The sequence below is a fragment of the Cynocephalus volans genome, chromosome 10 (assembly GCF_027409185.1).
Source record: "Cynocephalus volans isolate mCynVol1 chromosome 10, mCynVol1.pri, whole genome shotgun sequence".
NCBI lineage: Eukaryota > Metazoa > Chordata > Mammalia > Dermoptera > Cynocephalidae > Cynocephalus > Cynocephalus volans.
The window spans coordinates 117,782,256-117,797,162 of record NC_084469.1 but is presented as its reverse complement, the minus strand read 5'-3'; the positions used below and the strand labels follow the sequence as shown (position 1 = coordinate 117,797,162).

The following is a 14,907-nucleotide window of genomic DNA, read 5'->3' as shown; positions in this document are numbered from 1 at the left end:
GAGGGAGAGGTGCACCAGGTGATGCTGTTGTTCACAGGGCCTAGGAGAAGGTGTTTCCACCAGCACATCTGCCCTCTCTGCAAATTCCTGAGTGCCCAGAGAGGGTAGACTCTCACTGGGCTTCGATTTAGTAGTGCATGGACTTCCTTTGCTTCAGAATTGGATGCACACTCCCCTCCCTCTGGCTGCACGAATCAGTAGGAGAAGAGCCTTGAGCTCTCCCTGCCTCTCAACACATGTGAGGCAAAGCCCCAGGACAGCCTTCTAGAGAAAGGTCTGGCTACGCTCTCTGATGCTTTCCACTGTGCCAACAATCCAGTGCATTCGTTAGGAATGCTTTCTGCCCCAAGTAACAGGATGCCAAACTGACAGTAGTTTAAATAATAAAGAGAATCTAAGGATTTTCATAACTTGGTGAAGGTGAGCCAGTGCAGAATTGGCTGGCAGTTCAAGGTGTCAGAGAGCCAGCAGGGGGTACCTCAGATGCTTTTGGATTTTTCCTCATAGACACAAAATGCCTGCCAAAGTCCTGGGCATCGAGTCCTCCCACTGCTATGTCCCAAGGCAGGAAACACAAAGACAGCCAGGCAAGTGGGAGGTTGTGCTTTCATGTGCCCCTCTCCTCTTATCAGGAAAGAAAATCTCTTCCAAGTATCCCTCAGCCAGTCTCCATTGGTGTTTCATGGGCCAATGGCTTATGTTTATCCTTAGCTTCCTGGAAAGCTGAGAAAGTCAGATCTGGTCTTTTGGCCTCTACAGTAAGAGGTGAGTAAGGGAGAAGGGGTTGGTGGTGGTTGTTGGGCAGCCAACCACAGTTGGGTCTACCCTAACCGGTTAGCAGTCTCAGGAAGAACTAGCAGGAGTCTCCGGACTGTGCTGATTTCCAGTGGGTCCTGCCTCCCGACAGGACTGAAGCCTCATGGTTCAGGCAAATGAGCACCTGTTTCATCGTTAAAACTTTCTGGTCAGGAACGCCCTTAGTTTTTTGTAAGCCTATTCCAAAACTGTCAAAAAGTTCTTCTTTTGCCTTATATTTTAATTCTATTTTCTCTTCTGTCTTAAAAGAAGAAAACATCCAGAAAGCATCCTTGATCCCCAAGCATATCATAGGCTTAAAAATCACCATCGGATCACTTCCTTCTTTGAGACAGCAAAACCCAGGTCTTCTGTCCTTCCCATGTGAGTCAAATTTTCTGGACTTTAAATCCTCCAGGGCAATGGTCTACTCCCTCTTGTGACTCTTGATAAAATGTGATTGAATCGCATCTCTATAGCTTCTGTCAGGAGCATTGTTAATTTCCTCCCACCTCCAACACAGAGGCCCAGCACCAGAGAAAGCACATTAATAAAGTTGTGTGCCCAAGATAACAGAGGGCTTCTTAATCCAAGGGACAACCCTTGGAAGGGACTGGGAATGAAGACCCACATCTCACCAGCTCCAGGTGGCCTGGCCTGAGCATCTTACAACTGGAATTATTAGATCCCACACTGTGCAAATAGAAGTAAACACTGGAGAGGCTCTGCTCCCTAGAAAAGACCAGGCTCATGCTGTTTGGCTCTCTCTCTCTCTCTCTCTGCTCCCTGTCTCCGTGGCTTTGTTCATGACTCAATTCCTCAGAAACCAGTATTCTACTCAGGGAGTGTCCACCTGGGAACATGCCAGAAGAACAGGGCTGGGGCAGTGGTTCTTCCAGCTACTTCAATCCCACATTCTTCTTCCTCACCCTCTTAAGGTGATGGATGACCCATGCTAGGCTGAGCTCTGTGGGAAGCAGTCACCATACATCCCGTCCCCTGATCTTTACAACAATCTTCTGCACTAGGATTTTGTTGAAAGGAAGGCTGAGACTCCGAAGGGCAGTGACTTGCTGGTCCCACTCTTATTAAGCATCAGGGCCAGGAGGTGACCCTACTCCTCTGTCTTTCTATTTAATAGAAAGTTACAGAGTAACTTTTAAAAGATGAAAATATCCAATCATATTAGATTTTTGCATAATCAAAATAATAGATCATCATGCTGCTAAAGACTAGTGCTAGAAAAAAGCACAGGGATTATAGTTATCCATTCATGCATTCATTCATTGCATGGTCTTTGTTTAGAGCCCACTATGGGTCTGACACTGTGCTTGTGCTGTGCATTCACTAGTGAAAGAAATGGTCTCTGTCTACAGCCTCCCGGGATCTTATAGTCATAAGAGCAAGAGCATTTGCTGCAAGTGATGATGGCCCCAGGAAGGATGGAGGGAGGGAGGAAAAGAGGGAAGGAAGGAAGGAAGCTGTTTCCTTGGGAACTAAGAACCAGTGGTCCCTGCTGAGGAGAAAGAGCTGGCCACACAAATTGCTTATTTCCCAGCATCATTACTGTCTTACTTGTCAACAAATTGCTGAATTCCCCAGAAACCCTGCTATCTCCATGCCTTTGCACAGGTCTCTGCCTCCTGGGAACCGGGGACCAGACCAAACTAAGCTGAGATTACGATTAGTGCCAGTGTGGGATGCAGGTGGTTCTCAGGAGAGCAGGTGTTCTGTGTCTCAGTCCCATTCATGGCACTGGACCTCACAGTTGTCACGGCCCAGGGAGCCAAAGGTTTCTGTCCCCTTCAGCATCCTAATCAAGATGAATAACTGTGTTTTCCAGCACAGCAGCTCCTGTCCCTTATTAGAAATTTACTTTACTAAAGTTGCATATTTCGGGCGTCACTTGGGATAGGTAGAGATTTGTTATTAGAATCTACAGAAAGGAGGGTAGACTGGTAAATTATTCTTGTCTTATGTGGGAATAGAACCAAAATAAAACTGGACAGCTGCCAGACCCCAAGAGCTTTGCATCTGTTAACTCTTAAAATCCTAATACTAACTCTGCTGAGAGTTGTTCCAGATAAAGAGAGGAAGTCCAGGCACAACCAGGAAGCGTTTCCTGTGGGGGGGGGGGGTTGGGGTGTGGGTGTGTGTGTGTCGGTGTGTGTCCACGTGCATCCATGTCCCTGTGTGCACTTTCTTGTGTGTGGAAAGCTTAGCACTGTATGCACCTGTGTGCACATTAGCTGTAATTGTCATGAGAGATAATGTAATTTGCCTGAAGGCACTCAGCTCAACCTGCCAGATTCCATTTCTGTCCCTGCACCAGCGAAGCTCTTTCCCCAGTGTCAACCATCCTCACCTCTGCTCCTATTTCCCATGTGCCTTGCATGCTGCACGGCTGCTGTTTGCTGCTTTTAGCTGAGTGTACACCATATCCCTTGACTCACTTCCGTCTGTCCTCCCAACAAGAATACATGTTGGGGCATGGGTCTGATGAGTCAGCTGCTTGTTCTTCCCAGGAAACATCAGGAAGATAACTGCTGAAATTAAAGTTTGCTTTCATCTCACCTAATGTCTCCCATGCACCCTCGGTGACAGGAGCCCTACTCTGGGAAACATCCCACTCACTGCACTGTGTACCTCTCATAGTTTGGAAAGAGAGTGACCGAGTGAATAGCACGCATGACATTCTGTGATGAGCATGACCACCACAGTAATAACGTTTATAATGGGGTTTCCTTGACATGATCTGAGTTAGTCCACACCGTAGCTGGGGGAGGTGGGTTCTATCAGCCCCTTTGCAAAATCACCTGGAGTGGTCTGCATCAGGGCTGCCCATTGGCACTGGGCAGGACTGTCCTGGACATGGCCATGTGTCTGGCATCACTGTCCCCTGCCTAGTAAATGGCAGTCGAACCCCCAAGTCATGGAGCAATCGAAAATGCCCCCATATGTTTTCAAATGCCCTCCATGGGGAAGGGCCCAGCTGCTTAATCCCATGTGGCTTAGCCACTCAGATCTTTCCCTACATCACACCCTGCAGGACACGGTGCACAGGGGCCAGGAGATGCTAGATTTAAGTGATGTAGAGACCCGAGCCTTTAGATGTCATGGCAAGTAAGTGAAAAACAGGAAAATGAAACTTGGTCTACCTGTCCCATCTGGTCTGCCATGGTCACAGAGGCAGCATTATCTTATCGTGCAGCTATGAAGCTTGGGCTCTCATATACCCGAGCCCCCGTGAGTGCCGGGGCTGTGGAGTTACAGGTTACAGGTAGGAAGTCCTTCAATGTCAGCATTGCTAGTGAGTTGACTAAAAAGATCTCAGAAGGGAGGGACTCTGATCACTAAGGCTCATGTCCTCCGTTGTCTCTATTTCTCAGTTTAAAAAAGAATCTTAACATCCATTCCTAATTTTGCATTTGTATGTTGAATATTCTTTTGCTTAAAGAGGATCTCCAAATTGCATACAGCTTAGCCCACAAAACCAGATCCATCCCCAAACACCTGCTGTTGCTCATGAAAGTCAGAGGAACTTTGTGGGAAACTGTCTGTCCTTTGTGGCACACACACATCCTGAGACCCCCTCTGTCTGCTTTCCAGCCTCTGGACTATGAGATTTCCGCCTTTCACACCCTGCTGATCAAAGTGGAAAATGAGGACCCACTGGTACCCGACGTCTCCTATGGCCCCAGCTCCACAGCAACCGTCCACATCACCGTCCTGGATGTCAACGAGGGTCCAGTCTTCTACCCAGACCCCATGATGGTGACCAAGCAGGAGAACATCTCCGTGGGCAGCGTGCTGCTGACGGTCAATGCCACCGACCCCGATTCCCTGCAGCATCAAACCATCAGGTGGGTGAGCAGCTCCGGATCCACAGATGGGAAGCAGGCAGGAATTGCTTTTCCTTTCCTGTTGCAGAAGCTGGTTGTCAGGAGCAAAATACCATTAAATTAAACTTACTAACAATCTGGGTGAGCAGGAGGAAAGAGTCATAAATAAGAGTGTGTGGCCTCCAGCATCTCAGAAACAACCTAGCTTATCATTTCCACAGCTTTATGAGAAAGGGGTTGGATAACTCCACTTACGACAGGGGACTGAATTCAGAGAGTTGCAGTAACTTACTCAAGGCAGCCCAGCTTGGTGGCAGAGGAATCAGGACAGAAATGGGACAATCTGCAATGTCCGTGCTCCTCCCATCTGCTAAATGCTAGTTGACTCCCAGCTATTGGAAGGGGAAGGAGCAGAGACATTACCTCATTCTTGGTCCATTCTGGTTGGGTTTTTGTCTGACAAAAGGCAGGCAAAAAAATAAGTCTTCAAAAATTTCTGTCCTCCTTTCTTAAGCTCTGCTCAGTGCTTAGATAGAAGGTATTTTCATAATGACATTTAATTAAATGGTCATAACCCACGGTGCATCTATATATACAAGGCATACCAGAGGCCCTCATTGGAACTGGAACGTTGCTGCGCGATAAACTTAAATCAGCATGCAGATCCACATGCACGCTCGTCTCTGCCAAAAAAAGACATTCATCTGTCTCTTCCAAAACCTAATCTTCATATGAGGTACAAATAATCGCGTATTAGGCACACTTGTAATAAACGTGTGTCTTATTTTCCTGATTTGAAACACCTGAAAACACATCAGTCTCGAGTCAGCCACTTCACCGCGGAGCCAATGGTCAGAGAAGAAAGTTATCTTCCAGTCCCAAAAGTGATTCATTTTTACAACTCAACTTTCTGAAATGCCAGATGATGAACTAGATAAAGGTGCGAAATCATGCCAAATCCTATTATAATAATGTGAATCTGAAGTGGCCAGTCTTTTTTTCCTTTCTTTCCTTTTTTTTTTTTTACCTGCTCGGTATCTGGCAAAAGAAACATGCAATTTAAACATCAAAAGAAAGCTTTCTTTAAGTACTTAGATGGTGAAACCTCTAGCTTAACAGACTGCAAGGTAGTTGGACAAATTTAGGATGTCTTTAGGGGAGTTGAATTGTCACTTTGTATTTCTACAATGGGAAGTAAATGCGTGCGACTTCTGGGGGAAATAAAATGAATTACAATGGGGTCGATATTGCTAAGGCTGGGACTCTGCCGTTGCTGTCACGGCTCGGGTGCTGCCGGGCATGAAAGTGTTACTGTAACGAGGAGGGTGGTGGAGGCCTCTGGGACCCAGAGCTACAGGTCCCGCTGAGGTAGGATAGACAGTGGGAGAGGCGGTTCAGTCTGTATTTGATTAGGACCAACTCTGGCTGACTTAAGCAAAGGGGAAATTTGCTGAAAGATTCTATGGCTACTTTACAGGACGAGGAGTATGTGAAGAACCGGCATGGGAGAGCACAGGAACTAGGGCATCCTCGAGGTTGCAGGTAACAGGAACTGGCAGGCTGGCACTTCAGGATCTCACGGGAGGAATAGCCAGCTCCGGCAGTTTCCATCCTGGCATCCCTTGGCCCACAGTTCATGCTCCCACGGGCAAGTCAGCTTTGCTTGAGTCATGAACCCCCCAGCTCAGGGAACTCTGTCAGACAGTCAAGGGAGATGATGTCCCCAGATGTGGCTGCCCACCCCAGTGGGCCACTGACCAAGAAGGAGGGAAGGAAATCCTGTCTGGTAAACAGAGCATGGTACTCGGGGTACAGAGGCAGGCCATGACATGAGGGTTACCAAGGCCAGGATTCAAGCCAAAGAGAACAAGTTTCAGTTACTAGAGCTGGGGAGCTGGGGTCCCCATCCTAGCACAGGTAGAATGTCAGTTGCACCCACTGCATGAGAGAAGGTGTCAGAGGAAGCAACCTATAAATTACTAGGCTGAGACTTGTGGGAGGAAGCGGGATGTAGAAGGTTCTGAAGGTCTTCATGTTTCCACAGCAAGTCTGATCATTGCAGGTGAGACCCTCAGTCACAAGTGACCAGCGCCAACTCTGAGTGACTTAGGGCAGTAATGCATGGATTCACCCACCTGATTTAAAAGTCCCTGGGGATTGGGGCATCCAGTGTGATGAAATTCAGGTGCTCAGACCATATTCCTTCTGTATGTCTTGGCTCCGGTCCCCCCTGGGTGGGCTTCATCTTCAGCCATATCTGTATGTCTGAAGATGGGAGAGGCCACCAGCAATACCAGTCATCAATCCTACCAGCAGAAATAGGCATCCTTCTTCCCAGTTAATAGTCCAGCCCAAGGCCCAGGTTTGGGTCTCACTGAGCCATCCGGGACACATGTCTCTGATCCAAGCAGAAAAGCAGGAGGACAGATAGTGCCAGTGGGCTGGTCCTGGTGCATGGGCCCACTGCAGACCCCCACATCCAACCAGGAGGACTTGGAGAGGTAGTTACCCAAAGAAACACAGGAGGCTCTTCCTGTTGTGGAAACAGACTCAGCAAGAAGCAGTCAGCATTCAGAGGGTTGGAGAGTCAGTTATTTACTACACCAGCAGGCCCATACAAGCTAATGCTTACAAACCTGGACCCTGAGCTCAGGTCTCACAAAGTTTTTATAAACGGACTCTTCCAGGGTTTTTACATTTTTTTTTCTTTTCTCAGCATTCACTAGGCTAGCATAGATAAGCGAGCTCAGTTACAGAAGCCAAAAATGCAAGTAGTGATTAGAGGCCAGACTAGTGCAACAAGCAAACATTGTTTCAGAGACAAAATATTATTTCAAGTACAAAACAGGCTTATGAGAAAATTATTTTGGCATTTTCCCAACATTCCCAGAAGATGGGGATACATGTCGAGTAATCAGGAACCACAGAGAGCCACTGCAACCAAGTTCAGTCTTGCGAATACCCTCAGAAAACAGCTGCAGTGTTTGTCTACAGCCATATGCCTAAGAGTTCTGGCTTTTGCAAATTGGTAATCCCTTTCCCAGCTTTGAAGCAAAGAAAATGTGTGCATGTGTGTGTGCATGTGTTTGTGAGTGTGTGTGTCACACACTTCTCCATCTGACCTGACCCTTCAGACACGTTCCTTCCTGCTGGGGACCCTCAGCCTGACATTGGCTAGACCTCCCCTCCCTTTTCCTCTGCTCTCCCCTCCCCTTCCTTCCCTGCCTTCCCCTCCACTCCTCTCCTCTCCTGGTGCTGGTGCTGAACTCATGGAAGGCAGGCATAACATCACCACCGACAGGAGGAGCTATTGTCAGGAAAACTTGGGGGGCGGTGGGAAGTGCATTCATTACCTGCAGCCTTTGATCCTGTATACTGAGAAGTGCTGTCCCTGGGGGGCTGTGTGTGCAGAGGGTGAGCAGGGCAGTAGGGAGGGGCCTGGCTGGGAGATGTGTTCTAATAATGTACAGGTGGCTCCTTAGAATCTCAGACATGATGACCTTGTGGACTGTGTTGTTACTGTTGTTTTAATAATTCTCAGGGAGCAGGCATTGGAAGAAGGAGGAACTTCATTCTGGGGACTCTTATTTTTATATCAAAGAGAGCTCTGAATTGAGATGACTGAGGTACAAAACAAAACAAAACAAAAAAGCCACTGCCCCACCATCTGCCCCCAACAGTCTCAGTTCCCTGCAGCAGCCCTGCCTGGGGCTCCACAGTCGTGCCCATTGAGGTGGGCATCCCTGTCTCCGTGTGTGTTGGGGCTCTGGGGGTGTCCTCGTCTCTGTTTGGGTTGTTTCTCTTGCAGTGTCCTTTGCTCTGTCCATTTCTTTCCTTCCCGCTTCCCTCTCGTTACCTGTGTCCCCTCTGGCCTTCCTCCCTCCCGCTCACTGTCTGTTTTCACATCTCCCTCTGTGTCCACACTTGTCTGTCTCTACACCATCTGTTCTCCATCTCTGTCTGCTTCTCTCCTTTCCTCTCCTTCTTTCCTGCTCCTGCCCCTCCCTTCCGCTCCATCTATCCCTTCCTCCTCCTCCTTCTACACAAAACAAAAATCAGGCATCTCCCGATGACATTTTAGTACCTCTAATGTCTTCTTCTTTTCCTCTCCTCCTCCTCCTACTTTTCCTATCTGTCTCCCCCCCCCGCCTCCATCTCTATCTATCCCTATTCCAAGATCCTCTGGGACTCAGCTCCAACAACTCCATCTCATCTCAAATGGTGAACGAGGCACTCAAAACTAGCAAACGCAGGGATATGCTCCACGTGGCCAGGATCCTGGCAGCCTGAGTCAGGTCCTGCTCTGTCACAGTCACTTGGGCCTCCTCCCTGAGGGCGGGCTCCTTCCATGTCAAAATGGGAGACCGTCACCCCACCCCCATCCCCCACAAAACTTAGGAACTTACTTCTAACAAATCCCTGGTCCTGGCCCAGGTCCTGGCTTATGTGATGAAGCGCACGTCTCAGGCACAGCCAGTCCTCAGCCGGCCACCCTGAGGCGCGCTTTCATCTCAGCAGGGAACGTGGGACCCGGCGAGAGGCGCCTTGATCTCTGAGGAGCCCGTGACTCCAAAGACAGGAGCTGTCCAGGCATCAGAGAGAATATTCTCGCTAAAAAGCCTGGGTTATCAGGACGTGTTCAAAAGCCCAGCACATGGTGCTCTTAGCCAAATCTAAACAGACAGCAGGAGCCTCGTGACAGATGAAATTCTTCCTTTTAATGACTTGTATTTTCTTAGCCTTATTATAAAATCAAGGTAGTTCTTGGAGGGGGCCGGCCTGTGGCTCACTCAGGAGAGTGCGGTGCTGATAACACCAACGCCACGGGTTCGGATCCCATATAGGGATGGCCGGTTCACTCACTGGCTGAGCGTGGTGCTGACAACACCAAGTCAGGGGTTAAGATCCCCTTACCAGCCATCTTTTTTTTTTTTTAAAAGATAGTTCTTGGAGGGAACTTTTGAAAAGGTGGTGAAAAATAAAGAAGATAGTAAAATATCTATAATTATCTGATCCAAGGAAATCCCCTTTTAACAACTTGGAACTTTCTCCTACCTTCACATGTGTGAGTACTTGTCTTTTATATTAACAAAATTGACTCCCATCACCCATCCTGTTTGGGAATCTGCCATTTCTACTTCCCAGTATATGGTGAACAGCTTTGCGTGTCAAGAAATAGGCATTATTTTTAATCGCTGAATAGTATGCCATTATTCTTTTATATAGATATGCTCATTTATTGACTCATTCCCTTGTTTGAATATTTACATTGTTTCTAATTGTTTGTAACATCTTTTAAAAGTTAGTAGACATACTTGTAGCTAAATGGTTGAATGCATCATTAATTTTCTAAAAAGTCCCTGAAAATACTTTGCTTGATCAAAAGTATTATATTGCTAATGCTTTTTGACATATAAGGAATTCTTTGTTTTTATGTCTAGGCAGTCAGGTTTATATTTTTCCTTATATTTCTAAATTGAGGTCGTGGTTGAAAAATCCTCTGCTCCAAGATCATGTAAATATTGACATGTCCTAAGACAAGGCTGGTTCCCAAACCCTCTCCTCTCAGTGTACAATGATGATAAATAAGGCTTGCTTCAGCTTTCAGGGTAGAAGCTGTCCCCCAGGTTCCCAAGAGAGGAATCAGGCATCTCCTGATGACATTTTATTTTTAGTGTCTCTAATGAGGAGCAGACTTACGCAACTGTACTTGTTAGCTAATTGTTGTCAGAAAGAGCAATTCAGTGATAATTACATTAAAATGGAAATCAGTGTATTTGCTCAACATTCCCCAACAGTGAAATGAAAATGGGGACTAACCCATCAGATCTGTTGATTTGGTTACATTGTGGATCCAAGTGGCAGCTAAGTCATTCAGAATAGCCTGAGAGGACTGACTTTATTCTCTCAACAGTCAGGGGATTCTGTCGAGACAACTGAGTAGCGATTCCTATTTCAAACATTTTTCAGAGACAGAGCTCATCTTATCCAGGGTCTGTAGTAAACAATTCTCCAGTGGAGACTTCTGCTTACACGTTGAATATATAAGACACGTGTTGAGGAAAAATATTGTCTCTGCCCATGAAAACTTACACATCACTGCTCAACCTTTTTTTGGAGAGGGTCGTTCATCCAGGGAGCCCTGCAAGCATGTGTCAAGCACTTTATCTGTGGGGACTAAGTATGGCTGAATATAACAGGAAAATTCAAAATGACAGTGGCTCAGAGAAGGTAAATGTTTATTTTTTCTTTTTCCTTACACGAGATAAGTCTAGAGCAGGCATGGCAGTCCAGAACCAGCATGGCAGTCCCACAGCACTCTCAGGAGCCCAGGGTCCTCGCTTACCATTCTACCACTCCCACTAGGCTAGGGCCCTTTTCCTCATGGCTTGTTATGGTTGCTACTGCTCAAACCTTCATGTCTGCATCCCAGACAGCAGGATGGAAGAAAGGGGGATGAGAGGAGGCCCCCTATCTTTTAAAAAGACTTCCTGGAAGTCAATGACATTTCTACCTAAATCTCATTGGCCAAAATTAATCACATGGCCATACCTAGCTACAAGAGATAGTTGGGAATATTTCTGTTTGACTGGGTAGCAACGTGCCCAGCTTTTAAAACTGAGGTTCTTTACTATGGAAGAAAGAAAGAATAGATATCATGCAGTAACTAGCAGTTTCTCCCATGAATACTATTGTGGACTGAACCTTTCTACTTAGTAATAACAAAAAAAAACTACAGATAAATTTTAAAAGATGAAAATATCCAATGATATTAGATTTTTGCATAATCAAAATAATAGATCACCATGTTGCTATAGACTAGTGCTAGAAAAAAGCACAGGGATTATAGTTATCCATTCATGCATTCATTCATTGCATGGTCTTTATTTAGAGCCTACTGTCGGTCTGACACTGTGCTTGTGTTGTGCATTCACTGGTGAAAGAAATGGTCTCTGTTTACAGCATCCCAGGAGCTTATAGTCATAAGAGCAAGAGCTTTTGCTGCAAAAAAATGATGCACCCAGGAAGGAAGGAGGGAGGGGGGAAAGGAAAGAAGGAAGGAAGGAAGGGAGGGAGGGAGGGACGAGGAAGAGTGGGAAGGAAGGAACCTGTTTCCTCAGGAAGTAAGAACCAGTGATCTCAGCCGAGGAGAAAGACCTGGCCACACAGATTGCTCATTTCCCAGCGTCTTTACTCTCCCACTTGTCAACGGATTGCTGAATTCCCCAGAAACCCCTCTATCCCCATGCCTTTGCACAGGTCTCTGCCTCCTGGGACCTGGAGCCCAGACCAGACTAGGCCAAGATTTCCCCAGACCCCTGAAGACATGGATTTTGAGCATAATGATAACAATACTGCTAGTATTATGATTAAAATTCCTAACAATTTTATATGAAAGTTTACCACAAGTACTGTTGGCAAAGTCTTCCTGAATCCTCACAACCACCCTGTGAATGAGAGATCTTAGTGTGAGGAAAGCATGTCCTCTCTGAGCCTTGCTTTATGGAAGGAAACATGCAAGTGGGTGTAGAGAAGCTGAGCCAACGTGAAGAATGAGACTCCAAACTTCATCTGCCAATGCTGACCCACTGCTCTGTGTCCTTCCAGCACTGGTTCAAGGGCTTCCCGAGCATCCCTGAGTATGACCTCATCATGCTTTACTGTTACTCCTGACTTCATTGTGCACGTTCCCAATAGATTTCAGGTTCCATGAAGTCAATGATCTTCTTTATCTCTTTCCCTGATAAACCACCAGAGCCTCAATAGTACCACTTAATTAATTAAACACTTTAGGCCCAGCCCTGAGACCTACACATTTCCAGAGGCCTATGAAAATGTCAGGGACCTGAAAACAAAATCTATTGTCTTCAAAATTTTTTTAAAAAGACAAAAATTAAAATTGAAATTACTATATTTCAAATGTCCATGGCAGTGTGACAACTTTAGCAGGATACATTTAATACTTGCATAAATGCTTTATGTTTGCAAGCCATTTATAGATCTTACCTTGCAAGAATGTCTGCGTAGACACCAAAGAAATCATAGGCAGTTATTAACGAAATATCCCTATGGCCAAATAATTCCAAAAGCAAAAGTATAAAAACCATCTCAAAATTTTTACAGGAAAAAAATATATTTGAAATGTAGGTATATTTTAGTATCAGTGATATGATTTGGAGTGAATTCACCATAGACAGAAAAAACTCATGCCAGTACCATGGCAAGTGCTCAGTAAATAGATGTAGAACGGATTCACGGTGGCTGGTCCGGGGGTATCTGCGTGCAAACATTTTTGTGCATAAGCAAACATAGGTTATTATTATTTTTTAATCTTCAAACACTGACTAATGTCTATCAACCATGAAAACATTTACACATAACCTTGTTTTAAACCAGTCCCAGGAGAGGTAACCAGTCCCAGGAGGCCTTATCAGGACATACAGACTTCTCATTGAACTTTCCAGGTCTATAAAAGTTGCATTAAAGAGCAATTTTCGTCAGCCAACTCTTCTTCTGAATCCTTGATCTAAATTGAGTCTATTCTTTGAACACAGAATATCTGAATGAGATCCAAATTACTCATGTCTTTGAAAACTACAACCTGCCTTGTCCTGATTTCTTTGGGGCTCGGTCTTTTTTAAGTCATTCCCTTTCTCCTCATCTGGGCATGGATGCTTTTTAGCCCAATGGTAGAGTTCATTCATGCCTTCAAACTGGTAAAGAATGCAACATGGAATAATGAAAATGCAGCCCTGAAAGATTTGTTAAAGTGCCCAATTTCAGTTTTCGCTGGTCTTCCTGTGATTTGTCCAGTTCTTTTCTTTAACACCTTGTTTAATCTAATAGTGGAGCCCATTCAAAGAAAATCACAAAAAGTGATGGGACATTGAACAAAAACCACCTCTGCCTGGCTGTGGGACATCTTACTCTGTACCTTCTAAGACCTTTGGAAGTAGAAGGCAAAAAATCGGTTCACTTGAAAATATGAATTTTGTCATCACTGGCACTCAGAAACATAGGGGCACAAAATATATAGTAGCTTATCATTTATTGGGAGGATGGAGGGTTTCAAATCCCAAAACCAGATTTTAAAACCAGATTTAAGAGTTTAGTTTGGAGTGACTCCCACCTTTTAAATTTTAATCAGAAATTAAAGGCCAAATAATAACATTTCCACCTGGGGAAATTAAGAGAAGAGCCTCCATCTACTAAAATATATTATTAATACTACATTTTAATTAAAGGTGGTTTCTGACCTCAATAATAGGATTTGGGGTAAGGTCTATTTTTGTTGTTTTTTAATGAGTTAAGATATTTCTTTCTTGAATCAACACAGAGTTCGAAATGTAAATGAATTGTTTACAGTGGCACCTTTGTAATTTTTAATTAAAGTGATGTCCTTCCATTGGAAGTTCATGGTGGCAATACATTTTATTGCCTACTCTGCCGTGGAATTTTTAATTATTTATGTAGGTATATTAGCACAGCTGACTCTTATTTGTAGTGGTCAGATTTTCTGTTACAAAGGTACCAGTGGGAAACAAGTTTTGATAAGTTAAACAACTGAATTTTTAAAGGCTTAACATTTTCACTGGCTAAAAATAAAATCCTGGCCTTTATAATGGCCCAGAGACCTGAGATTTTTATTATTAACTTCAATTAAATTAATTGATGAAAGGTGCTTGATTTGGTTAATATGAAACAGCTGGCCATTTGGATAAACATTTGAAAGGTTGTTTTATAAATCAACCACCTTTTTAATATCCATCTACATATACTGTTAAAAATTTGCCATGGGGCAGGCTTTTATTATTGAAAACATAGTTTTAAATTGGCTATATTTGAATATAATTATGATGGTTTTTCTTGTCAGCCTGAGAAATTAATTCTCAAAACCAATTTAGAAAATATCGACAAATGCTAATATTGTTTCTTGCCTGGTATTTTCTAAGCTGTTAAATCTGCTTAGCTTCTTTTTTTAATTTTAATAAAGGCATTTGAAATAGACAAGGATTGCTACAGAAGCTACCAACATACCATTGATTGAGAAAGCCACACATTTCAGAACTGAATAGGGAAAATCGCTAATTTATTTTGTTATCTGAGTTCATCCATCAATCACCAATACCGGTCAGCCAACGAACATATCTCGGGGTCTCACGAGGGGCTCAGCATGACATTAGCCCTCACACGAGTAACGAAACCACAGGCAGTGAATCATGCAACTAATTCAAGAAATGCATTTCATCCCCTCCGTCTTTGCTTTCCA

General features: G+C 44.7%; 1 protein-coding gene across 1 annotated transcript in view; it reads left to right on the top strand.

Annotated features, from left to right (window-relative positions):
* CDH13 (cadherin 13) overlaps positions 1-14,907 on the top strand; it is a 1,069,738-nt gene that overhangs the window by 963,457 nt on the left and 91,374 nt on the right. The window contains exon 10 of the mRNA XM_063110059.1: positions 4,405-4,658. Within this exon, the coding sequence (XP_062966129.1) occupies positions 4,405-4,658 (254 nt within the window). The remainder of the gene's footprint in view (positions 1-4,404; positions 4,659-14,907) is intronic.